This window comes from Chelonia mydas, chromosome 23, assembly GCF_015237465.2.
Source record: "Chelonia mydas isolate rCheMyd1 chromosome 23, rCheMyd1.pri.v2, whole genome shotgun sequence".
Taxonomy (NCBI): Eukaryota; Metazoa; Chordata; order Testudines; family Cheloniidae; genus Chelonia; species Chelonia mydas.
The window spans coordinates 4,860,179-4,887,818 of NC_051263.2; the positions used below are offsets into that span (position 1 = coordinate 4,860,179).

General features: G+C 47.0%; 1 protein-coding gene across 3 annotated transcripts; it reads left to right on the forward strand.

Annotated features, from left to right (window-relative positions):
- The first annotated feature begins 1,707 nt into the window (after positions 1 to 1,707).
- Positions 1,708 to 24,010, forward strand: LOC114021601 (phospholipase A2 inhibitor and Ly6/PLAUR domain-containing protein). 3 transcript variants are annotated; one of them, XM_043534769.1, is made up of 6 exons: positions 1,708 to 1,772; positions 11,071 to 11,228; positions 11,787 to 11,903; positions 15,083 to 15,235; positions 15,723 to 15,860; positions 17,820 to 24,010. In XM_043534769.1, exons 1-6 carry the CDS (start codon positions 1,747 to 1,749, stop codon positions 18,197 to 18,199), a joined length of 972 nt encoding a protein of 323 aa, XP_043390704.1. In that variant the 5' UTR covers positions 1,708 to 1,746; the 3' UTR covers positions 18,200 to 24,010. The 3 variants fall into 3 exon arrangements, with proteins under 3 accessions (XP_043390704.1, XP_043390703.1, XP_037740628.1); XM_043534768.1 differs by lacking the exon at positions 1,708 to 1,772 and adding an exon at positions 2,693 to 2,798; XM_037884700.2 differs by lacking the exon at positions 1,708 to 1,772 and adding an exon at positions 5,444 to 5,550.
- The last annotated feature ends 3,630 nt before the right edge of the window (positions 24,011 to 27,640 follow it).

Here is a 27,640-nt window from a genome sequence, read left to right on the forward strand (position 1 = left end):
CCCCCAGAAGGGAAGGTGACCCTGGTCCAGCTGTGGGCTCACAGCTACCAGCTATGACAGACCCTTCACTGATCAGCAAAATCCACCCCCTCCCTCTCCTGCAGGTTGGGCTTGCTTCCAGCTAGAGCCCCTGGGGTCTGTTCCCACCACAGAGGTTACCAGGACTCCAACTTCCACCTTTGGGATACATGTCTCTGTGCAGCCCAGGGCAGGCCCTCTCCCCTGCTGACCTGCAACTTCCTGGCAGTCAGCAGCTGGGATGGCCTCCCAGTTACAAGGTGGAATTCTCCCATCCCCCGGGCAGATGATCACGGGACAGGAGCTGGCCTTGTCCAGCCCCTGCCGCAGGAACTTGCCTTGAGCCCTGGGGCTACAGGAACTGGTTACAGCCATTCCTGCCCCCAAAGCTGCATTCTTCACTGCTACAGAGGAATTTAAGAGACACTCTCCTATTCCCCCAGAAGTCCATGTGTTTGTTTGTAAATGGAAGAATTTACCAGCAGGGTAAATTCATAAATTGTTCGCCCTTTATAACACCGACAGAGAGAGATGCACAGCTGCCCCCCCTCCCCGGTATTAATACATACTCTGGGTTTATTAATAAGTAAAAAATGATTTTATTAAATACAAAAAGTAGGATTGAAGTGGTTCCAAGTAATAACAGTCAGAATAAAGTGAATTACCACACAAAATAAAATAAAATATGCAAATCTAAGCCTAATACAGTAAGAAAGTGATTACAGATGAAATCTCACTCTCAGAGATGTTCCAATAAGCTTCTTTTACAGACTAGGCTCCTTCTAGTCTGGGTCCAGCAGTCACTCACACCCCTGTGGTTACTGTCCTTTGTTCCAGTTTCTTTCAGGTATCCTTTGGGGGTGGAGAGGCTACCTCTTGAGCCAGCTGAAGACAAAATGGAGGGGTCTCCCAGGACTTTATATAGTTTCTCTCTTATGGGTGGAAACCCCTCCCTCCCCCTGTGTAGAATTCCCTCTACAAGATGGAGTTTTGAAGTCACCTGGGCAAGTCACATGTCCATGCATGACTTAGTCCTCTGCAGGAATGTTCCCAGGAAAGCTCAGATGTGGATTGGCATCTATCAAAGACTATTGTCAGATTAAGTGTTTCTTGATTGGGCACTTACTGAGAATAGTCTTTTCTCAAGAAGCTGACCAAATGCTTCACAGAGGCTACTTAAAATCAAACAAGTACACAGCCAATATTCATAACTTTGAATACAAAAATGATACATGCATAAAAATAGGATGAATATATTCAGTAGAGCATAGCCTTGCAGAGATATGTTACATGGCATATGTAGCATAAAACATATTCCAGTTATGTCATATTTACATTCATAAGCATATTTCTACAAAGCATTATGGGGTGTAACATCACAGGCCCATAACCCATTAATATTGAAGTGGTATTTAGCACTCCAGCCATACTTCTTTGAAGTACTACATTGAGCGGGTAAGGCCCATAAAAGTTCAGACTTCTTCTCAAGAGACTGCAGGGTCTCGATTGCACAAGGCAACCATACAGTGTCAGTCGTGGTTGGCAGGGCACATGATGGGCTCTACAAACCCCTCACTAAGGCTGAGGCAGGGAAAAGGCTGGAGCAGTACTGGGCCAGGAAAGCTGCAGCCCTCAGGGACTGCCAACCATGCTCCTGGGGAAAAGAGAAGTATAAGGAGAACTCCAGCAGTCCAGGCAGGGGAGGAGAGAAGCACTGCCCTGAGACAGATGGCAAAGAAGCTCTTACTGAGAAGGTCAGGCTGTGAGTCTTTCTCTCCTTTCCTTTGAGCCATTACCCCCCAGTGGTAGGGAGAACCATGTGTGGGAGCACCAGAGGGTTGCCTGTATCAGTCCCAAGTCTCTGGGTTTGGAGCAAAGGACTCTTATTAAACAGCAGCCATGCCCCAAACTGAGGCATCAGGGAAGAAGTGGCCCAGGGGAAGGTGAGCAGGAGGTGGGCTGAGTAAAGCCCAGCCCACGCTGTCACACTTTCAGGGCCCTGGACTGGGACCTGGTGGAGCAGGAGTGCTCAGAGACCCCTACGCACCTCAGATTTCCTTACGCCTAGCCCTGCCTAGGAGATCACCAGTGAGGAAGCCAGCCTAACTGAACCCCGTTCAGCGGGTCCTGAACACACAGAACTAAAAGTGAGACTGGAGCAGCAGGCCCTGACCACTAGACCTGCTGAATGAACAGACAACTTGGCTATGGAGTCCATGCGCTGATTATGAACAGCCTGGAACAAGAGCTCTTGCTCATGTCAATGGCAGGATATGAGTCTCTGAGACATTCCCTTCTGCACTTGTTGGGATGTATCGAGCCTTTAGGTGCTTAAACCAACATGTCACACTGCCTCTCAAAGACTGAGAGGTGGGATAGACATTTATGAAATCCACTGTTGTTTGCAGTGTTGTTAGTCCTAGGATAGAGAGACAAGGTGGGGGAGGTAATATCTTTTATTGGACCTTGTCTCTATAGAATCCATGTTAGTCTCTTAATATTCTGCGAATGCAAAAAGGGGATTTTTCAACTTCCTCTTTAGTCATGAAATTTTGGCAGCAGTTTGGAGGGCAAGACAGGGGAACAGAAACTGCCAAAGTAGGGAAAAATAAAACATATATTGAAGGAGGAAAAGGCCTGTTCTGCAACCAATCAGCACATGATCCTGCTATAAAAAGGAGAGAGAGAGCACTCTGTAACTGAGAAATTGACATGTCTCATCCCCATCAGAGAAATATTCTTTTCCATCCCTGCAGTGACTGGAGACTTAGGAGCGTTGGGTAAGTGATTCCCTTCCAGTCTGTGCATTATTCTCCTGGGATGTAACCTGCATTGCCATTAACACAGCCCTGCACCAATCAGCAATATTCAAGTGGGATTAAATACATTTCAGCCTATAAACCAGGCCTCTTTAAATTAATAGATTGGGGCCTGGCTGTCATTTTGTCTATCCCCATATATCCTGCCTCCCTTCTCACTGTCCTAAGAATATATAATGAACTAATTAGGGCTATCTTGTGCATAGTCCTGAGCAAGGGGATAGAACCCAGGAGTCCTGACTGCCAGCCCCACTTCTCTATCTCAGTAGACCCCACTTCACTACCAGAACTGAGAACAAAAACCTAGGAATCTTGACTCGAAGTGCCCCCTGCTCTAACCACTAAGACACCACTCCCCTTCCAGACCTTAGGGGGGAAAAACAGGAATCCTGGGTTTCCCAGCTCCCCTTCTCTCAACCTTAGACTCAACTCCCTGCATGGAGCTGGGAACACAACCCTGGGGTTAGTCAGCTTTGCTTTCCCTTATAATCCTGACAGGGTTAGTTGCCTCAGCACTATTTTATTCTGGGATTCTGTTCTTCCACAGATCAATAGCTGTTTGACAATGGATCTTTCAACTAGAATCAGTTGATTATTACATGAAAAATGGACTTTTTTAAAATGGGAAATTTTGTTGGAAAAAAATTGTTTGCAACTCTCCAATTTTCTGGGCAAAAGTGGAAAACAAAAAAAAAAGTCATTGTCTGTTTGGGCCTTTTATGTTTGCTTGTTATTCCTTGCTTTATTGCCATTCCATTTCCCCCCATTTCACAGTGAAATGGAAGGTTGAAAAGGGGGAGGGGAAATGAAAAACAAAAAATGTCAAACCCAAACATTTCCAGGATTTTTTTTTCTTTGGTGAAAATTAAATTAAAAATAAAAATAAAAAAAATGGAATGCAAATGGCTTCACATTTTTCTTGCAAAAATTCCTCTTTAAACCAAGAGTTGCCATTCATTAAATATTATTACTTTTGGGATGGCAGCAGCCCTACCATACTTAAGGTTCCATCAGGCTGTTTGTTAAAATCAGATTTTTCAAAGTGTTCAGAAATCTACGTATATTATCCAATTGTCCTAAAAATGGGTATGACAATACAGCAACGGTTCTCAGCCTGTGGCCCACGTGCTGCATGCAGCCCAATTAGCACACAGCTGTGGCCCAGCTCAGCTGTGTGCTAAAGGCCACGAGCTCTGGGCTGCCCTGCCGCGTGGCGGTCTCTGGGCTGCCATGCACCGGTCTCCAGGCTCTAGGCTACTGCATGGTCGTCTCCAGGCTGCCATGCAGCAGTCTCTGGGCTCCGGGATCCTGGCAGGGTCTGGGCCCTGGCTGCTGCACAACTCTGCACAGCGGCTTGGGATCCAGGGTCCCGGGAGGGTCTGGGATCTTGGCAGGATCCTGGGTCAGGGTCCTGGCTGCCCCCCAGCCCCGTGCAGTGGGGCTTGGGGTCCCCACGGGGTCCAGAGTTGGGGTCTCCTCCCTGCCCCCTGCCCCATGCCTAGCTCTCCGCTCCTGGCCCCACACTGTGGAGGGGTCTTTGGGCGGTGGGTGCCGAACATAGGAGTTTGGGGGTGGAGGGCACTGTGGTTCTCAACCTGCAGCCCAGCTAGCTGTTTGTGGGCCACATATGCAGCCCACAATGATAAACAGGTTGAGAATCATGCAGTAGAGCCATTTGCAACAATTTAGTGGAACAAATTCGAGGTATTTTGGTCTGTAGGTTCCTGAGCTAGTTTCCCTCAAACAACTTCTTCTGAATTTTTACAATGCTCTAAAATGCACGTACACAGTTGGATTGGCTGGAAAATTGCTATGCTAGTTGAGGGTCCGGAGTAGACATTGGGGTACACATTTGGAGTAATTTGGTTAAAGTGTTCCCAAAACACAGCCTCCCTAAAATGACAAGGTTTCAACTTTCAGAGTATCTGAAATCCCCATGCTGATGCAGATTGACTTGATAGTTGCTATGCCAGTTGAGAGCCCAGCGTGGAGCTTTAGATGTAAATTTGGGGTCACTTGATCAAGGGATCCCTGAGATACAGGCCCACCCCAAATGATCTGCTTTTGATTTTTAACATGTGCTAAAATTTAAATGCAGAGTGGAAAATGGAAAATTGGTTTGTGCATTGGAATTGTGGGAGAGCCAAGAGCATGGTCAGTCCATGGCACAGGCACACAGTACTGAGACTGGGGACTGCTGAGAATGAGTGTGTGTAACGCACAGGCTTTACTGTACTGCAGCATTTGACTTTGGCCTAAAAAAATGAAGAAAAGCAGAATAGAGGAAACGTGGATTTGTGTTGGATGACTCTGTGAACACACTAGCTCAAATAGAGCTAGCACATCTGTCTACCCATGCTGGGAAGCATGCTCCTAGCTGCCTTGTAGACATACCCTGTGTCGGGCGCTCATGCATACTAGTGCAAGGCAGGATAACTTGGCCAGAAGGGCACAGGACCATAGAGAAATAGGGTGGGGTGGTTACTAAAGATGCTCAGTAGCTATTTCAGAAGCTGTATAGTTTTCACTGTGTGCAACCCACTGAGCAGGTCACTCCCAACCACGCTTAGAGTGTGGAGCGTATCAGAGCACAGGGGGAAGAAGGTTATAAATAAAAGATAGTCTTGCAGACTCTGTCGCTGATCAACTCAGGACCAGGAGATGTGTCTGCTGTGAGGGCTGGCTCCCAATACTGGTATTACTTTGGCTATAGGTGAGTGGTATTCTAGCTTTACTTTACTATAAAATTCCTCCATTAGGATGGTTGGTCCACCACAGTGTGTCTTACAGACCTTTAGAGCAGTGGTTCTCAACCAGGGGTCCAAGTCCCCCTGGGGGCCTGCGAGCAGGTTTCAGGGGGGTGCCAAGCAGCGCCAGGATTAGACTTACTAGGGCCCAGGATAGAAAGCTGAAGCCCTGCCGCATGGGGTTGAAACCTGTGCCCTGAGCCCCGCCACTCGAGGCTGAAGCCAAAGCCTGAGCAATGTAGCTTTGTGGGGGCTCCTGTGGCATGAGGCCCCAGGCCATTGCCCTGCTTGCTACCTCCTAACACCAGCCCTGGCTTTTATACGCAGAAAAAAAGTTATTGTGGCACAGGTGGGCCGTGGAGTTTTTATCGCACGTTGGGGGGGCCTCAGAGAGAAAAAGGTTGAGAACCCCTGCTTTAGAGGAGAACTCTGAGGGGAACACTTGTTACCCCTAGAGATTGTACAGCCTGTGGAATTGACATTTAGCTATTAGCTAATGCTTCAGTTGGGGATTCTGTCTCAGGTAAAGAGAATGGGGCAGCACTTAGTGAGGTGGGGGTTTGTACATTCTTGCCTGACATAGCTGGGTTTATGTGGGAAAGATATTGCCCTGTGGAGTGAGAGCCTTATAGAAATCCAAGGAATGGATATTTTATATGCTGCTCCCAATACCTAGATCACTTTGGATATAGGCCATAGATTTCTGCTTCACCTGCAACTGAGAGGACCAGTCAGCTATTAACCCAAATGCTGGAATGCTGCTAGCTGTGCAGATTACTCCAGACAGTTTGTTTGCTGACAGGGTTTTCGGATGTTTGAAAAGACTGAGATGCTGCCATTCTCCTCCAGCTCTGAAGAGTTCAGGTGACACACGCTTGCATGTTATGACTGCAGACTGAGAAATCATCATCAGAGGGGAACGTGTTTTCATATATGTACTAAAGTATAGGAACTGTTATATTGAAACCTTATATCTGAATGTATATGAGAGGAACAAAGTGGGAAGGAAGTCTGTATTAGGTAAACGAATTGTATGCAGCGTAGGTGTAGTCCCAGGATACTAGAGATCTCTGACCTGAGGAAGAGCTCTGTGTGGCTCGAAAGCTTGTCACGTCTGTTCAGTAAAAGGTTTCAGAGTAGCAGCTGTGTTAGTTTGTATTCGCATCTGATGAAGTGAGCTGTAGCTCACGAAAGCTTATGCTCAAATAAATTGGTTAATCTCTAAGGTGCCACAAGTACTCTTGTTCAGTAAAAGATATTACTTCACCCATCTTGTCTCTGTGAGGAACCCCAGTAAATTTACTGCTTAACAGTTTTTGTTGAAGTTATTCATAGTGTTCCAAACGCTATTTACAATACTTTCTGTGAGCATTAAATCTTTGTTTTACTGAGCGATTGTCTTTATATACAGCGCTACAGTACAGTAGCACTTTAGCGAAGATGCGACTGCGCCATTAATCCACCTCCCTGAGAGGCAGTACGCACAGGTGCCAACTTTCAGCTTTCCCTGTGGGCCCTCCACCCCCACACCACCCCGAGGCCCCACCTTCACTCCACCCCTTCCCCAAGGCCCCACCCAACCCTCTTCTCGCCTCCACTCTGCCCCCTCCCCTGAGCACGCCCTGCCCTCGCTCTGCCTCTTTTCTCCCCTCCCTCCCCCCAGCACCTCCCACCCACCGCCGAACAGCTGATCAGTGGTGGGCAGGAGGTGCTGGGGGGAAGGAGGAAGAGCTTACGGGCGGGGTCTGCTGAACGTCTAAACTATTTTTTTCCCCTGGGTGCTCCAGCCCCAGAGCACTCACGGAGTTGGTGCCTATGGGCAGTAGCTATGGCGACAGCAGAAGCTCTCCCACTGATAAAGTGTTGGATCATATTAAAGAAGTTCTGTATTAAAATCACAAATGAGTTTGATTCCCCATAGTTTAAATTCCAGGGTATTACTAATTAAGAGGTCTTTTGGTTTTTGGTACTGTTTCTCTCCCTCTATGTGTGAAACTTGCAAGCTGCTAATTGCGTTAGTACATTCTAAGACAGAGTCTGTTCTCAAAGCAATTCACACAGAGAGAGACTCAAAGCAATACTCTGTAACAACAGAAACAGCACCCAGAGACTCCCCGCCCTTTTGTTGTATTAACAATTGTGATTAAAATAGAGATAGAGGATGTATGTGGATGGATGCTTGGTGTGGATAATAACTGAATGATCAGGGAGGTGCCAGCCTAAGAATGCAGTGTCCATCGGCTGAAGAAGGCGTCAAGTGGAAATAACCAGAGGACCCCCGGAGGGCAGACTGGAATCCACCCAACAGCCTCAAGAATGGGAGAACCGAAGAACAAGATAACATCTAGCAGCACGGAGCCGTCAGGAATGTGCCATCTGCTGATTGATTCAGCAACAGCATGATGAAGCAATTCCCATAGATTGGCATAGGAAGAAATTCCTATAAAAATAGACTCTAGAAAGTGAGAACTTTGGGGTCTGATTCTGCAGACCAACTTCCAGGAGCAACAGATGTGCATCTGACAAGGCCCTGCTCCCTCCTCATGTCCAGGCCACCTGGCCAGTGACTTGGCATGAGCAACTCTAAGACTGGTAACTATGATAACAACCTTGCAGAACCTGTGTGTGTGTGTTTGTATGAATGGATGTGTGAATAAATATGAGATTGAATGGAATGTTATAGCTATAACTAACTGCTTACTATGATTCTTTCTGTATTCACAATAAATGTGGTATTTTGCCTTTTCCCCTTTAATAAGATCCTGCTGGTTTTTATTTTATTGGTATAATAAAAGCGCTGTCCACATAGGGGGTTAGGTCAGTATAATTACATCACCCCACACCCCTGAGCCGCACAATTATGCCGATATAGGTCTGTAGTGTAGACCTGACCTGAGAAACTGTGTGGTACTCTTTGCAGTTGACTGGGAGCTATTAACACCTATTTATCAGGGTTTTACATATAGCCCTAAAGTTGAACTCTGTGTAAATGCAAAAAGAAAAGGAGGACTTGTGGTACCTTAGAGACTAACAAATTTATTTGAGCTTAAGCTTTTGTGAGCTACAGCTCACTTCATCTGATGAAGCTCACGAAAGCTTATGCTCAAATAAATTTGTTAGTCTCTAAGGTGCCACAAGTCCTCCTTTTCTTTTTGCGAATACAGACTAACACGGCTGCTACTCTGAAATCTATGTAAATGCTTTCACAAAAGACAGAACTCTGGCCTGTGCTTCAGCAAAGGGCTGTGCAGAGGTGCAGGAAGACGGTGAGTGTAATAATTATAGATAATATTGCCCCAGCACACCAATACTCCCTTACACATATTCGGTGCATAGCACAGGTACATGGCCCGGAGATCAGGGCAAGGGGGCTAGAGCTGAGAATGAGCATTCACTCTCTCTTCTCAAACAGGCACCCTATGAAATTAAAAGGCAACAAGGCTAAAGGGGGCAGATGAAAAAAACCTTGGGGTTCTTTACAAAATCCGTCATTAACCTGTGCAGTTCCTCACCACAGGAAACGCACATAGTTCCTGGGCACCTTCAACCTGATGTTTAATGACTAGGGCTCTACCAAATTCACAGCCATGAAAAACACATCACAGACCATGACATCTGGTCTCTCCCTGTGAAATCTGGTCTTTTGCATGCTTTTATGCACTGAGAGGAGAGGAAAGTGATCGGGAAAGTGATTCTGAAGCTCTTAGAGGAGAGGAAAGTGATCAGGAACAGTCAGCATGGATACACCAAGGGCAAGTCATGCCCGACTAATCTAATTGCCTTCTATGATGAGATAACTTGCTCTGTGGGAAAAGCAGTGGACGTGTTATTCCTTGATTTTAGCAAAGCTTTTGACATGGTCTCCCACAGTATTCTTGCCAGCAAGTTAAAGAAGTATGGGCTGGATGAATGGACTATAAGGTGGATAGAAAGCTGGCTAGATTGTCGGGCTCAACGGGTAATGATCAATGGCTCCATGTCTAGTTGGCAGCCGGTATCAAGCAGAGTGCCCCAAGGGCCGGTTTTGTTCAATACCTTCATTAATGATCTGGAGGATGGCATGGATTGCACCCTCAGCAAGTTTGCAGATGACACTAAACTGGGAGGAGAGGTAGATATGCTGGAGGGTAGGGATAGGATACAGAGGAACCTAGACAAATTAGAGGATTGGACCAAAATAAATCAACAAGGACAAGTGCAGAGTCCTGCACTTAGGACGGAAGAATCCCATGCACTGCTACAGACTAGGGACCGAATGGCTCGGCAGCAGTTCTGCAGAAAAGGACCTAGGGGTTACAGTGGACGAGAAGCTGGATATGAGTCAGCAGTGTGCCCTTGTTGCCAAGAAGGCCAATGGCATGTTGGGATGTATAAGTAGGGGCGTTGCCAGCAGATCGAGGGACGTGATCATTCCCCTCTATTCGACATTGGTGAGACCTCATCTGGAGTACTGTGTCCAGTTTTGGGCCCCACACTACAAGAAGGATGTGGAAAAATTGGAAAGAGTCCAGCAGAGGGCAACAGAAATGATTAGGGGACTGGAACACATGACTTATGAGGAGAGGCTGAGGGAACTGGGATTGTTTAGTCTGCGGAAGAGAAGAATGAGGGGGGATTTGATAGCTGCTTTCTACTACCTGAAAGGGGGTTCCAAAGAGGATGGATCTAGACTGTTCTCAGTGGTAGCTGATGACAGAACAAGGAGTAATGGTCTCAAGTTGCAGTGGGGGAGGTTTAGGTTGGATATTAGGAAAAACTTTTTCACTAGGAGGGTGGTGAAACACTGGGATGCGTTACCTAGGGAGGTGGTGGAATCTCCTTCCTTAGATATTTTAAGGTCAGGCTTGACAAAGCCTTGGCTGGGATGATTTAGTTGGGCATTGGTTCTGCTTTGAGCAGGGGGTTGGACTAGATACCTCCTGAGGTCCCTTCCAACCCTGATCTTCTATGATTCTATGATTCTGTGATTTACCCTATATTATACAGATTTCATGGGGGAGACCAGTGTTGCCCAAATTGGGAGTCCTGATCCAAAAGAGAGTTGCAGGGGGGTCGCCCAGCTCTGAAGGCAGAGCCCCACCAGCAGAAGCGCAGAAGTAAGGGTGGCAATACCATACCATGCTATCCTTACTTCTGCACTGCTGCTAGCGATGGCTCTGCCTTCAGAACTGGGCTCCCAGCCAGCAGCCACCGTGCTCCAGCTGTCCAGCTCTGAAGACAGCGCCACTACCAGCAGCAGCGCAGAAATAAGGGTTGCAGTACTGCAACCCCCCGAAAATAACCTTGTGACCACCTCAGAACTCCTTTTTTGGTCAGGATCCCTACAATTACAACACCACGAAATTTCAGATTTAAATAGATAAAATAATGAAATTTACAATTTTTAAAATCCTATGACCGTGAAACTGACCAAAATGGACCCTGAATTTCATAGGGCCCTGTTAATGACACTTACATCACACCATCCAATTTATTGCATTTTGCAGGTGGAATTCATCTTCTGACTTCCCTTCAGCCCCTGCTTGCATAAATCCTCTGGACGGAGAATTTGCTGCATCAGAGACCCCAGCTCCAATTCATGCTCTTCCTATCACCATGAAGGCTCCCCTCTTTCTCTACATCCTCTTTGCTCTCCTAGACCTGGGTAAGTCAGGGCTGTTTCTCTGCAGGGACTTGCAACTTAGGTTGTACAAAGTAGCAAGAGTCCAACTTGGTCCTTTGTATAAATTTGTTTATAAATGTCACCAAAAAGCCGCTATCAGAAAAATGGGCCAACTGGACATGTCGAAGGGAAAAGAATAGATTCCTTGTGAAGTCACGAGTTGGCATGACAACACATTGAAATAGTCTAGAAATAAGAGGAAATATTGATGCTTGAAGTCCTCAAAGACATGTTTTGATTGGTTCCTTTTTAGAAATGGCTGGAAAATTGGTATTTTATCCCCCGCCAAAAATGTTGTGGGAAAAATCCCCTTTTGAAAATCTTCTGTTGGGAAATGCTGATTTTCCTGCAGAAAATTTTAAAAATGGGGAATATGCAGCCAGCTGAGACCAGAGTCAGAGCTGGTGTGTGTGTGAAGTGAAATAGAGAAACTTCAACACCGGAAAGCAGGTTTCACCAGATGCTTTCCCTAAGAACCCAGGGGAAGGGGAGGGGGAAGAAAGAGACACATCTACATAAAGAATTTTCTTTCTTTTCTAGGTGCCTGTCTGCAGTGTGAGGTTTGCACTGGCTTTGGCAGGAACTGCATGGGCAGCATGGAGACCTGCAGTTCTGGAGAAGATTCCTGTGCCATCACTGTGTTTGAAAGCCTAATAGGTAGATGAGCCAGATCTCACACCAGCATGGTCCAGTGACCAGAGCACACTGGGTTCTATTCCTAGTTCTGGATGAAGAATGGGGTCTAGTGGGTTGGAGCAGGAGGTAGACTGGGAGTCAGGTTTCCTGGGTTCTATTCCCAGCTCGTGGAATGGGGCCAGTGGGTTGGAGCAGGGATAGTTTTAGGGGTGGGCCAGCTGAGCAACCGCCAAGGGTGCTATGGTCAAGGGGGTGCTGGGCAGCAGCTCAGAGGTGTGCATTGCTGGCTGGTAGGGGAGGGCCACAAACTCACAGAGGTGACCTTCAAGGATGTGAGGGAGATTCCCACACCTGAGCCATTCTTTTTAGATGACAAATCTGAGGAACTGTCCCAGACTGAGGTGTTATTAGAGAAGGTTTTGGAACATATTGGTAAACTAAACAGTAATAAGTCACCAGGACCAGATGGGATTCACCCAAGTTCTGAAGGAAGTCAAATGTGAAATTGCAGGACTGCTAACTGTCATCTGTAACCTATCATTTAAATCAGCTTCTGTACCAAATGACTGGAGGATAGCTAATGTGATGCCAATTTTTTAAAAGAGCTCCAGAGGTGATCCCGGCAATTACAGGCCTGTAAGCCTGACTTCAGTACTGGGCAAACTGGTTGAAACTATAGTAAAGAACAAAATTGTCAGACACATAGATGAACATTATTTGTTGGGGAAGAGTCAACATGGTTTTGTAAAGGGAAATCATGCCTCACCAATCTACTAGAATTCTTTGAGGGAGTCAGCAAGCATGTGGACAAGGGGGATCCAGTGGATATAGTGTACTGAGATTTTAAGAAAGCCTTTGACAAGGTCCCTCCTCAAAGGCTCTTACGCAAAGTAAGCCATCATGGGATAAGAGGGAAGGTGCTCTCATGGATTGGTAACTGGTTAAAAGATAGGAAACAAAGGGTAGGAATAAATGGTCAGTTTTCAGAATGGAGAGAGGTAAATAGTGGTGTCCCCCAGGGGTCTCTACTGGGCCCAGTCCTATTTAACATATTCATAAATGATCTTGAAAAAGGGGTAAACAGTGAGGTGGCAAAATTTTCAGATGATACAAAACTACTCAAGATAGTTAAGTCCCGGGCAGAGTGCGAAGAGCTACAAAAGGATCTCTCAAAACTGGGTGACTGGGCAACAAAATGGCTGATGAAATTCAATGTTGATAAATGCAAAGTAATGCACATTGGAAAACATAATCCCAACTATACATATAAAATGATGGGGTCTAAATTAGCTGTTACCGCTCAAGAAGGAGATCTTGGAGTCGTTGTGGATAGTTTTCTGAAAACATCCACTCAATGTGCAGCGACAGTCAAAAAAGGGAACAGAATGTTGGGAATCATTAAGAAAGGGGTAAATGATAGGACAGAAAATACCATATTGCCTCTTTATAAATCCATGGTACGCCCACATCTTGAATATTGCACGCAGATGTGGTCGTCCCATCTTAAAAAAGATATATTGGACTTGGAAAAGGTTCAGAAAAGGGCACCAAAAATGGTTAGGGGTATGGAATGACTGCTGTGTGAGGAGAGATTAATAAGACTGGGACTTTTCAGCTTGGAAAAGAGATGACTAAGGGGGGATATGACAGAGGTCAATAAAACCATGACTGGTGTGGAGAAAGTAAATAAGGAAGTGTTATTTACTCCTTCTCATAACACAAGAACTAGGGACCACCAAATGAAATTAATAGGCAGCAGGTTTCAAATAAAGAAAAGGAAGTATTTTTTAATACAACACACAGTCAACTGTGGAACTCCTTGCCAGAGGATATTGTGAAGGCCAAGACTATAACAGTGTTCAAAAAAGAACTAGATAAGTTCAGAGAGGAAAGGTCCGTCAATGCCTATTAGCTGGGATGGGCAGGGAGGGTGTCCCTAGCCTCTGTTTGCCAGAAGCTGGGAATGGGCGATAGGGGATGGATCACTTGATGATGACCTGTTCTGTTCACTCCCTCTGGGGAACCTGGCATTGGCCACTGTTGGAAGACAGGATATTGGGCTAGATGGACCTTTGGTCTGACCCAGTATGGCCATTCTTATGTTCTTATGACACATGGAGGGAAGTGCCCTGATTTCTCCCTGCTTTCTCCCAGCACAGGAATGGGGGTGCAAAGAGTGACACACATATACTGCTTGCCCCCTGCCCCAATGTTCCTCCGTGCCCCTAGGAGGCTGTGAAGGGGGGAACACAGGCGCTGACTTTCCAAAGTGTGGGGGGGTGCTCGACCTCTGGCTCCCCCCAGGTCCTGCCCCTACTCCATCCTTCCCCCAAGGCTCCACCCCTGCCCCGCCTCTTCCCGTCCCCACTCCACCTCTTCCTGCCCAGTTCCGCCCCTCCCACAAGCACCGCGTCCTCACTCCTCCCCCTCCCTCAGAGCCTCCTGCACGCTGTAAAACAGCTGATCGTGGCGGGCAGGAGACGTGGGGAGGGAGAGGGAGACACTGATCCACGGGGCAACTGATGGGTGGGAGATGCTGGGGAGGAGGGGGGAGCTGATAGGGGGGTGCATGGATTTGGGGCAAAGGGGTCACAGTGCAGGGTTTAGGATCACAGGAGGGGGTGCAGGGGTTGGGGCAAAGGGGGTACAGTACAGCACAAAGGGTGGCAATACACCATATACAATGGCACTCTTACTTCTCCGCTGCTGCTTGTGGCAGCCTTTAGAGCTAGGCACCAAGCTAGCAGCTGCCAGTCTCCAGCTGCCCAGCTAGTGCTTAATTTGTGCCGAGACTTTGCTGGAGCTGAGCTCCTTTCAATATAAATTAAGCACGGGGGAGGGGGGGCAGGCAGCAGAGCCCTGGTGGAGTGGGAAGCCTTGGGGGCCAGAGGTGATGTGGGGTGGGGAGCCCATGGTGGCCAGGGGAAATGGGGTGGGGGCACCGTGCCCACGAGGCACCAAAATACAAGTTCGCCCAGGGCACCATTTCCCCAAAGGCCAGCCCTGGCTTGGAGCAGGGTGTGGGCTAGGACTCAGGTCTCCAGGGTTCTATTACTGACTCTGTGACCTGAGGCAAGTCTCCGTGCTTCAGTTTCCGCATGGGTAGAGTAAAGATAAAGACACACAGCCATCTTTTTGTGGAGCATGGGGATAGGGTGGTAGAGTTGGTGAGGAAACATCGGTCTTCTCCTTTTGTACAGTGGGATTCAATATACAGCAGGTAACCAAGTCCTGCATGGCATCCAGTGAGTGCAGAGCTAGCCCTGTTGTTGCGAGGTTTGGGCAGGAAACAGCAATAAGGAAGAGCACCACCTGTTGTGTGGGGGATGCCTGCAGTACAGACTCCATTACAAGTATGTATCCCTCTCTTTATCTCCCCACCCTGCTACCACTCCCACACCAATTCTTCCTCTTCATTACCTTCCCCTCCTCCCCCTGCCCACCTGTACCCCTCTTTTCTGGAACAATATCAGCAATGAGCCCCTGAGAACAGTCTCCTGCCCCGCAGGGGGTGCTGCAGTGAATTATACTGATCCCCGAGAACAGTCCTACTGCCTGCAGGGGTGCTCCATTGAATAGCACTGGGTCCCTGGGGGAAGAGGTGGAATTAAGTGAATGTGGCTCTAGACTGCCACAAACTGCAGCTAATTCCACATGGGGCATGGTTCAATTGGTCTGTGCTGCAAACTGATGCCACTAACCTTGCTACCTCCAATGTCTCCTGAGCTCCTGTTTGGGGGATGTGGGGCTGAACTGTTCAACCCTAACCTGCTCTCTCTGTCCTGAAGCCTATTCTGGAACATCTCCCAAGTTGACTGCATTTGCTCTGCTTCTCCATAGTGCCCCCAGCAGACACAACCTCAAATGGCTGGCGTTGCCCTGCCTGCTCTTCTGTGTTTATTCCATGCAGCGAAGAGACCTTAGACTGCACTGGATCTGAGACCCAATGCATCGCAGTAACCGGAAGCATAGCAATGGGTAACTTTAATTTATTTATTCTGGTATGCTATTTGCTTTCTTATTGTTTCCTCTCACTTATGGTCTGGGAGATAAGGGGTTTGGCTTGGACTCCAGACATCTGGGTTCTACTATTGGACAGCAACTGGCCTATTGTGTGACCTCAGGCAAGTCTCTGTGTCTGTTTCCCCTTGGACTAGATCTCTTGCTATTGGGGGCCCTGTTATGCTAGGTGCTGCACAGACACAAACTGAGATTGGGAGGGTTCCCCGTTGTGCCAGGCACTGCACAGACACAGCCATTCACCATTCCACAGATTTTACCATCTAAATAGTAAAGGAAGGATTATTATCTCCATTGAACAGATGAGGAAACTGAGGCCTGGAGAGATTAAGGCTGGTATCTTCAAAGGATTTTGGGGAGTTAGGGACCCAGATCCATTAAAATTCAACCGCCGCCTATGTTACACTCCTTTGAAAAATCTGCACCTAAGTGATGTGCCCAAGGTCAATCAGGGAGTCTGTGGCAGAGCCAGGAATTGAATCCAGATATCCTGAGTTCCAGGCCAGTCCCCTAATGAGCACAAGGCCTCTCTTCTTAGAGATCCCACTCCCTGCCACCAACTGTGAATTGTTTCATTGCTCAATGAAGAGTGGGACTAATACAAAGCCCACTGAAGTGAATGGGTGTCGTCAGTGGGTTTTAGATCTGGGGTCCCAATGATTTGTCCAAGGGCACACAGTGAGCCTGCATCAGAGCCGTGGACGGGGAGGCTGTTGGGGCCTAGATGAGAAGGGGGAAGCAGAGCAGACGAAGAAGTGAAGGTCATGGAGGGCTTACATGCAGCTCTGGGGAATAGAGCAAAGGGGAAGCCTAGATGAACTGCAGGAAACAGAGCAGAGGACAAAGCTGAGGCTGTTGTGGTTTGTTAGGGGGCTTATTCCTTCATCCACTTACTTCACTGGTCCTTCTCGCATGAACAGAGAGCAACAATAACCAAAGTCCAAAGGTGCAAACAATTCAATGTTTATTGGGGTGAACTTCCAGCAAGCATGATTCCAGTTTCCTTCCTTCCTTCCTTCCCTCCTTCCTTCCTTCCTTCCCCCTTCCCAGCTCTGACACCACAGAGCCTTACACCTGTGTCCCTGTTCCCATTCCTGCCCTTAGCAAAACATGGTTCCCATTTCCCGCCCCACACACACTCACTTTCTGATTGACTGCAGACTATATAGTAAAACTTGAGTTCTGCTTAGCTATACCTTAACCAATCATTTTGCTGAAATTTAACTAACCAATCCTAACATATTGTAACACGATTATTTAACCAATTATATCCCACCACCTTAATTAATTTACACCCAGCAAAATTAATTGTACAGCAGACAGAAACAATCACAGAACCAGACAGAGATTATACAGACAAACAATAGGGAAATAGGGACTACAGTGATAGAACAACAAAGAAATGAGGATTTCAAATCCCAGCTATTGATAAGTGAGTTCTTGCCAGACAGGATGCTATCAAACTAAGCTTCCTTTTACATCTTCTAGGCATTTCCCTTTCTCTGGAGGTGATAGGCATTATCAGGATAGGATTGTATTCCTAACAGCCCAATAGTACCTTATTTCAGTGTGACTAGTTTGGAATGTGAGGAGGTGACCGTTCGCTTCCCAGTTTATGGCTGCCTCTGTGGCTTAGCCAAAGGCCTTAGCCTAAGAACAGGGCCTCAGACTGTCACAGTAAGAGAAGGCTCTTACACCGACAGACAGTGACTTTGATTCTTTCTTTTATACCTCTATAACTAGCTAAGTGATAAGAATACACCTAAATTCTTAGAGTATAGGCCTTTACAGACAGGCCTGAATATCTATATCCTAACATGGTTTAGATGGGCAGGAGGTGTGGATTTATGGGTAATGGTGACAGAAGGAGACAAAACTCCCTTGACACTGACCAGCTGCTTCTTTTTCCTGGGGCAGGTTCGTTTTCTTTACAGGCCACTTTGAAGGGTTGCGCCACTGAATCCATGTGCACCCTTTTAAAAGGAGATTCAAGGACCTTCGGAGACAACATAAAGATAACCACAGCCACATGCAGGCCAGCCCCTGGCGGGTCTGAACTGACTAAGGGACCAGGCCTGGGTGCAAGTGGCACAGCTAAGGGACCAGCCCCTACTGTAACCAGCCGGATTAAGGGACCAGCCCCCAGTGCAGGTGGCACAGCTAAGGGACCAGCCCCTGGTGCAGCCAGCCCAACTAGGGGTCCAGCCCTTTTTGCGGCTGGCATGACTCCAAGACCATCTGGGCTTCTCCTCCTCCCAGTCCTCACAGGGTTATTCCTGGTGAAGCTCCTCCCTTGATCCCCATATTATGCACTGGCGACACTTCACTGAGTAACACCTGTTCAGTTTGCATTTGCCTTTCTCAGCTGCTGCTTTTCCATTCCAGAGACTCTCACTTTCTAGACGGATTTGCTTCCCCTTTAGTTTGTTGCACTGAATAAAACAAACTGGAGATCAAAAAACTCTGGAACTGGCTGAATTATTTTGACAGGAAAAATTTGTCCAAAACCTGATTAGATTTATGGAGACCCCTAGTGATGAAATTTGACAGCACAGTCAGGGAGCTACAGAGTCTGGGAGAACCACAGGGTGTGCCTGCGTCCAGCAGCCTTAATAAAAGATCCTCTATTCATCAAAGCAAGCCTGCCACTTCTACTGGTGGTGCACCCTACAGTAGGTAGCTGTAAATTTACAGGTTTCAGAGTAGCAGCTGTGTTAGTCTGTATCCGCAAAAAGAACAGGAGTACTTGTGGCACCTTAGAGACTAACAAATTTTTAACAAATTTACAGTCTACTTTGAAAATTATTGTTCAAAATGTGGAAGAGAATTTTTGTGGCAGAGCTGGGAACAGAATCCTGGACGCCAAGGCCCCACCCCAGCACTTGCATTGGAATTACTCATGTTTACACTTAGGCATCACACTTAAGTAGCTTCCTGAAGTGAAACCTAAGGTGGCAGTCTGTTAGCTCATGTGTTGTGCAGGTTTGGGGCACATGGAGCTTTTCTCTGAGGTAAAAAAAAGCCCTTGATTTTCCCACTTAGTCCCCTCTAAGCAACAGAAGCAGGTGGGAGGGAGCATAATTAGACAGACAAGGAGGGGAAGCAAATAAAGTAAGGGGGAAGGAGGATTTCTGCCCTGGGAAATGTTTCCATTCCAGGAACCACAGGTGCCGACTCCGTGAGCGCTCCGGGGCTCCAGCATCCACAGAAAAAAAAGGTGGGTGCTCAGCACCCACCAGCTACAACTGTTCCATGCTGCTGCCGCTGATCAGCTGTTTGGTGGCTGAGGGAAGTGCTTGCGGAAGGGTGGAGAGTGGCGGGTGGAGCAGGGCGGGAAGAGGCGGAGTGAAGGTAGGGCCTCAGGGGAAGGGGCGGAGTGGTGGTGGGGCCTTGGGGTGAAGCAGGGGTGGAGCACCCTACCCCCCCCGGGAAAAATAAAAATCAGTGCATGTGCCAGGAACAATCAGCTCCTGTGTAACAAACACCATGATTAGAGCTGGTTGAATTTTTTTTGGCACTTTTTATGTTGAAAGTTCTTTAAAAAAGATGAAAATTTTGTGGTGGTTTTTTTTTAAAACTTTCCATGTTTTGGGGATGAAGCCCCCAAATTCCAAGAGGTGTTTCCTGTTTTCATCCTTTTTCAGCAGCAAAATGGAAAAAGGGAAGCGTGGGAGGAAAACACCAGAACATGTCCATTCTGAACATTTTTTGAAAGCAGAAAAGCTTTGATTAAAATTTTCTACCAAAAAAAAGTGAAACAAACAAACAAAATCTCCCTTTTTAAAATTATTTTGAAAGTGTTCTCCCAAAACTATTCTGTTTTTCAGCCAGCTCTGGAGATCATGACTAAGGCTAAGATTTTGTCATGGATATTTTTAGTTAAAGTCACGGGCAGGTCACGGGCAAAAAAGAAAAATTCACAGAAGCCCTGACATGTCCGTGACTTTGACTAAAAATATCTGTGACAAAATGGGGATCTGCGGGTCCCCACACCTCCTGAAGCAGGGCAGCTGCCGCCTGCAGCTCCGGGGGTCCCCCACTGCTTATGGCAGCTGGGAGCTCCGGGTTACCCCTGCTACCCGCGGCTCCAGGGGCTGTGGCAGCTGGGAGCTCAGGGATTCCCCCACCGCCCCCGGCAGCTGGAGCTGTGGGGTACCCCTGCCGCCTGCAGCTCTGGGGGCTAGGAGCTAAAGGGTTCCACCACCTCTGCTCCCAGCAGCCAGGAGCTTGGGGGTTCTGCCGCCACCCTCAGTGGCCGGGAGATGCGGGGTTTCCCCCGCCACTGCCCTTAGTGGCCGGGAGCTGCAGAATTCCTCTGGCTGCGGGGAGCTCTGGGGGTTCACCCGGCCGCTGGGAGCTCTGGGGAATGCCCCCGTGGAAAGTGGGGGACCCTGAAGCTCCCGATCACCACAGGCTGAAGTCATGGAGGTTGTTGGAAGTCATGGATTCCGTGACTTCCGTGACTAAATCGTAGGCTTTATCATTACCCTAATCCTCCACATATTTCACTTATGTGCTTAATTTTGCTACCATGAGGTGTCCCATTGACATTGACAGAAAAAATTAGGGAGTACAGGTGTGTGTGTTTGTGTTTGTGTTTGTGGTGGGAGGGGGGGAATTAAAGTTTTTGTTTCAGAAAACCTTTAAAATTGAATGTTTTCTAAACAAAAAAAATTGTCTGTGGGGAAACATTCCTTCCCATCCACCCATTTCTGACCCATTTCTCCACTCCTTTTTTCAGCAGCAAAATGGGTGTGAGGGGGGGAAATAAAAGGTTGGTAGAACACAAAATTTCCTATTTCCAGTTTGTTCCTCTGGCATTTATATTACATTGTAAATGATATAGTATAAAAGTCCAAATGAAAAAGTCAAAATGAAACGTTTTGACCTTGTTGAAATATTGTGATAATTTTGCTGTCAAATCTTTTAGTGAATCTAATATACAACAAAAGTTTTGATTCAGCATTTTCTTGGGGGTGGTGACAGGAAGGGGGCTCTTCTGTTGGAACTATTTGACTAGCTCTAATGTTTACTACTTTACTAGCCCAAGCTACAAACCCCGGCCACAGTGTAATTGCTGCCAGCAACAGACAGAAAGTGGAGATGAACGTAGTCTGGGGCTTCCTACAGGAAGGGCAGATTGAGGGAGGGTGTGACATTCTGTACCTCATAGTAGCATCCCGGCACCCCCATATTCACCATGGTGATATGATTATGATATGTTTTGTACAAAGTATACCTTGCGAGGTAACAACAGTGGAGTAGCTAGACAGTGTTAATGGCTCATCAACACCCATCAGGGAAATAATCCATTATCCCAGAGATTGTATGCAATGGAGAATTCTCAGAGAGCGCATGTATGCAATGGAGACTGCTTGACCAATGGGGACTGACTGAACCCCACATCACAGCATAGATCTTTCCAGCAATCTGAAAGAAACTATAAAAGAGGGGAAGTGACATCATCACTTGGCCTCACTCCCCACAACTCAACACCAGGAAACATGGCTGGAGGATAAAGACTTTGAACTGGAGGAAGGTGGCCCCAGGCTGTAAACAGTCCCAAGCCTGTGTTTTGAAGACCTGTAACCTGCTTGTACCATCTGTCAGAGGGAGACACTGCTTGAGACAAATCCTGCATAGTTTGTAGAACTTAGACTGCAAGTTTATTTTTCTTTCTTAAGTAACCAACTTTGATCTCTATGCCTGCTGCTTATAATCACTTAAAATCTATCTTTCTGTAGTTAATAAATCAGGCTGTCAGCCCCAGGGCGAGGTGGGGGGCCTCCAGCTGTCAGTGCTCCACAATGCCACACACATTTAAGTCAGTGGAAGTGCTCCTGGTGAGGATGCACAACGCCGACAGAGGAGGCATAGTGTGAACATGAACCACCACAGTACTTACTCCGGTGTCTGTATGTCAGCCTAATTTAGGTGAACTTTATTTTGTAGTGTAGACTTGCCCTTAGAGTTTGAAAGAACTGTGCAGCTCACACCCATCTTGAGATGAGACTGTCTTAATGGAACAACAACTGAGTGAGTGTTGATGCTCCAGCAATGGAAACAGTCAAAGAAGATATGAGCTATCTCAGAGGAATAGTGTTGGGCAGGCATTGTGGCCATTTTGGCTACTTGCCAAGAGCCAGAGCAACCACACCCAATGTGTGTTATTTGTATATTTAGTCAGCAAAAGAAATGCTCACAAGCCTAATATTTGCATGTATCATTACCTTTCTTTGTAGATGAGCAGAAGTTGCTTGCTGCATTAATTCACCAGCAATAAAAAGCTGCAATTGGTCAGATTTGTCCTTGTGACGTTCTGTACCTTTATGGGATCACCGTACACCCCCATGTTCATCTTTATAAAATGATTGTGTGGTATTGAATGCAAAGTTTGTCATGTTAGGTGTCTTCGGAAGGCTCATGATGCACTGAGCATTGTTGTTATAGTGATGTTATAGTAATTGTTGTTACAGCAATGTTATAGTAATGTTACAGGTTATAATTTCATGTATATAGTTATGAGGTGAAAATGTGTCTTCATGGCTTAAAATAATCCCAGGCAAAAACTCTCCAAGAGCAGAGAGGCAGTTCACACCTCATCAGGGCATGTATGGGACAAACCCAGCCCAGCCTCACAGGAACAAAGGACGCTGGCCTAGGCAGCAACAAAGGGATTTGTTGGACTTTTGAGTGAGTCACCCCCCTTCCTTTGGTCAGTTTGGGACTGCGATGAGGTAATACTCATCTGACTCTGAAGGGGGGGCAAAGCCAAGAGGGAAAAAAGAACATGATAAAAGGGAGAGACGTTTGCCATGCTCTTCCTCTCTCTTCCACCTACATCTACAGACACCACCACCAGCAAGCGACTGAAGCGCTGATCAAAGGGGAGAGCCTGAAGGGCAACCAGCCAGCCTGTGGTGAGACACATCTAAGTTTGTAAGGGCATTGAAAGTATTAAGATCAGCTTAGAATGTGTTTTGTTTTTATTTCATTTGACTAAATCTGACTTGTTATGTTTTGACTTATAATCACTTAAAATCTATCTTTACAGTTAATAACTCTGTTTGTTTATTCTATCTGAAGCAGTGCATTTGGTTTGAAGTGTGTCAGAGACTCCCCTTAGGATAACAAGCCTGGTGCATATCAATTTCTTTGTTAAATTGACGAACTCATATAAGCTTGCAGCATCCAGCGGGCATAACTGGACACTGCAAGATGGAGATTCCTGGGGTTGTGTCTGGGACCAGAGATATTGGCTAGTGTCATTTGGTTGCACAATCCAAGGAGCAGCTTACATGCCAGAAGCTGTGTATGAATAGCCCAGGAGTGGGCGTTCTCACAGCAGAGCAGGATAAGACTGGTTCGCAGAGTCAAGGATTGGAGTGACCTAGCAGATCACTGGTCTGGATAACACCAAAGGGGAACATCACAGTCCTCCCTTGCACTTACAGGGAAATGGTAACATTTTAGGACTCTATAGGCTATTTCGCGGTAGGTAGGTTCAGGGGGCTGGCACTGGTGACCTACCATGTCCCATCTTGTGCTCCTAGATAGTCTAGGAATGAGGAATTGCTAGACTGGATCAGACCCAAGGTCCATCTAGCCCAGTATCCTGTCTCTGACCATGGCCAGTGTCAGATTCATGGAGTTTAAGGCTACAAGGGACTAACAGACCATGTACTCTGGCTTCCTGTATAGCACAGCCCCTTGAATGTCACTCAGCTACTCCTGTGTGAAACCCAATCATGCTACAAAGGAAGGTAGAAGATCCCCCACAATAGCAGATTTGTGGTATTCTGGCCCCGACATTAGGTCTCATTCTGTACCTAATACTTAGAGATTGTCTTAAGCCCTGAAACATGAGGTTTATACCCCTTCCAATGTTTTTGTTATAATTAATTATGATAACTCTGGGTGTTGTTGATATCCACATAAATGTCCAATCTGTATTTGAATCTTGCTGAATTCTTGGCCTTAATTTCTTCCTGTGGCAGTGAGTTCCACAGTCTAATCCTGACTGAGTTGTGATTCTGTCTTTACAATGAGCAGGACCTGTGACCCCGGTGATGTCATGAATCATTTAATAAAATAAAGCACTTCCCCTTTCTCTGGTGTCTTCCATGTGAGGATTTCTGAGACCTTTACAGACACAAGTGAGTTAAGCCTCACAACCTCCCCAGTCTGATAGTGCCCCCATTTTACCATGGGAGACATGGAGGAACGGAGTTGTCGGAGTCACACAGTGAATCAGTGGTAGAGCCAGGAATGGATTCTTGCTTACTCTAAGGCCCTTTTACCCTGCTCTGGCCTTAAATTGGGCACAAACAGCCCACTGGCTGGTATACAGCTGGCATAAGGGATCTGCCTTGACCCTGCTCCCAGCCCCAGGTGTAGATGGTTTGGGGTGTGTGGCCAGAGCACACTGTACTGTGGCTATTCTCTGCTCCCCAGACGTCATAGGTCGGGGTGGAGCAGACTGTGCTGTTCCTATTGTGTGCTCCCAAGGTCCCCAAGAGGTAGATTGGGAGCAGAGTCAAAGCATACTGCTATGGCTATTCTCTGCTTCCCAGGGCCCATATAGGGCAGAAGAGGGGCTTTGGTGGAGTACAGTGCACTGTGGCTATTCTTTGATGCCCATAGGAGGCCACAGGAAACAGAGTGTAAGTTAGAGCAGCCCTGAGGCCAGCCCGGCTCGCCATAGCTCCAGAATATGAGGAGCATAAAGGTGGCTTTCCCCCACTCCCAAATGCAGGGATGGAATAACCAAGAATCTGGCCCCAGATGTCCTGACTCCTAGTCAAAACCAGACAAAACTCACCATCATTTGCTCTTCATTGGGGCTAATAACCCACCTACCTTGCTCCTCTACATTACAAAACCAACAGGTTTATTTAAAAAAGGTTTGCGTTCCTAGCCTCAGTTTGCCAGAATCTGGGAATGGGCAATGGGGGATGGATCACTTGATGATTACCTGTTCTGTTCATTCCCTCTGAAGCACCTGCCATTGGCCACTGTTGGAAGACAGGATACTGGGCTAGATGGGCCATTGTTCTGACCCAGTATGGCTGTTCTTATGTTGATGGCTGGAGGCTGTGGATTAGGGGAATGCATTCAAAATATACTAAAAACCAGTGATGAAAGGTTTGTTTTTTCAAATTATCCATTTCAAAAGGGCTTGGGGTTGGATTTAAACCCTTAAGCTAGCGGTGAAAGGCTTTACAGCGTGTTAGTCATCCCCAGAACCAATTTAGGGCCTCTGTAGCTCTTCATGTCTTGCATCACCTTTCCTGAGGAAAACTGAGTTAAATTGTCTGGTGCCTAAAATGGAAAAATAATTTCTTCTCACAGGCAATTATTGTGATATTGTGTGGGGTGTTTTCCTTCTCTCACTCCCTTGAAGAACCTTTTAACTATAAAAAATGCCAATCGCAATCTGTACTAATGCAGTGGGGAGAGGACAGGAGGTTCCTTGCATTGGTTTGAGGAGGGCTGCTGGAGTCTGCAGGCAGAAGGAAAAACAGTCCTAATGAGTGCTTAAAGCACTGTATCCACCTCCGACAGACCTGATGTTTTGGTCTTTTTACACTTTGGGAACAATTATAATACATAGGGCCAATACAGTTTTGTAAGCCCTGAAGCCCTAGAGAATCATAGAATCATAGAATATCAGGGTTGGAAGGGACCCCAGAAGGTCATCTAGTCCAACCCCCTGCTCGAAGCAGGACCAAGTCCCAGTTAAATCATCCCAGCCAGGGCTTTGTCAAGCCTGACCTTAAAAACCTCTAAGGAAGGAGATTCTACCACCTCCCTAGGTAACGCATTCCAGTGTTTCACCACCCTCTTAGTGAAAAAGTTTTTCCTAATATCCAATCTAAACCTCCCCCATTGCAACTTGAGACCATTACTCCTCGTTCTGTCATCTGCTACCATTGAGAACAGTCTAGAGCCATCCTCTTTGGAACCCCCTTTCAGGTAGTTGAAGGCAGCTATCAAATCCCCCCTCATTCTTCTCTTCTGCAGACTAAACAATCCCAGCTCCCTCAGCCTCTCCTCATAAGTCATGTGCTCTAGACCCCTAATCATTTTTGTTGCCCTTCGCTGGACTCTCTCCAATTTATCCACATCCTTCTTGTAGTGTGGGGCCCAAAACTGGACACAGTACTCCAGATGAGGCCTCACCAGTGTCGAATAGAGGGGAACGATCACGTCCCTCGATCTGCTCGCTATGCCCCTACTTATACATCCCAAAATGCCATTGGCCTTCTTGGCAACAAGGGCACACTGCTGACTCATATCCAGCTTCTCGTCCACTGTCACCCCTAGGTCCTTTTCTGCAGAACTGCTGCCTAGCCATTCGGTCCCTAGTCTGTAGCGGTGCATTGGATTCTTCCATCCTAAGTGCAGGACCCTGCACTTATCCTTATTGAACCTCATCAGATTTCTTTTGGCCCAAACCTCCAATTTGTCTAGGTCCTTCTGTATCCTATCCCTCCCCTCCAGCGTATCTACCACTCCTCCCAGTTTAGTATCATCCGCAAATTTGCTGAGAGTGCAATCCACACCATCCTCCAGATCATTTATGAAGATATTGAACAAAACCGGCCCCAGGACCGACCCCTGGGGCACTCCACTTGACACCGGCTGCCAACTAGACATGGAGCCATTGATCACTACCCGTTGAGCCCGACAATCTAGCCAGCTTTCTACCCACCTTATAGTGCATTCATCCAGCCCATACTTCCTTAACTTGCTGACAAGAATACTGTGGGAGACCGTGTCAAAAGCTTTGCTAAAGTCAAGAAACAATACATCCACTGCTTTCCCTTCATCCACAGAACCAGTAATCTCATCATAAAAGGCGATTAGATTAGTCAGGCATGACCTTCCCTTGGTGAATCCATGCTGACTGTTCCTGATCACTTTCCTCTCATGTAAGTGCTTCAGGATTGATTCTTTGAGGACCTGCTCCATGATTTTTCCAGGGACTGAGGTGAGGCTGACTGGCCTGTAGTTCCCAGGATCCTCCTTCTTCCCTTTTTTAAAGATTGGTACTACATTAGCCTTTTTCCAGTCAGCCGGGACTTCCCCCGTTCGCCACGAGTTTTCAAAGATAATGGCCAAGGGCTCTGCAATCACAGCAGCCAATTCCTTCAGCACTCTCGGATGCAACTCGTCCGGCCCCATGGACTTGTGCACGTCCAGCTTTTCTAAATAGTCCCTAACCACCTCTATCTCCACAGAGGGCTGGCCATCTCTTCCCCATTTTGTGATGCCCAGCGCAGCAGTCTGGGAGCTGACCTTGTTAGTGAAAACAGAGGCAAAAAAAGCATTGAGTACATTAGCTTTTTCCACATCCTCTGTCACTAGGTTGCCTCCCTCATTCAGTAAGGGGCCCACACTTTCCTTGGCTTTCTTCTTGTTGCCAACATACCTGAAGAAACCCTTCTTGTTACTCTTGACATCTCTTGCTAGCTGCAGCTCCAGGTGCGATTTGGCCCTCCTGATATCTTTCCTACATGCCCAAGCAATATTTTTATACTCTTCCCTGGTCATATGTCCAACCTTCCACTTCTTGTAAGCTTCTTTTTTATGTTTAAGATCCGCTAGGATTTCACCATTAAGCCAAGCTGGTCGCCTGCCATATTTACTATTCTTTCGACTCATCGGGATGGTTTGTCCCTGTAACCTCAACAGGGATTCCTTGAAATACAGCCAGCTCTCCTGGACTCCCTTCC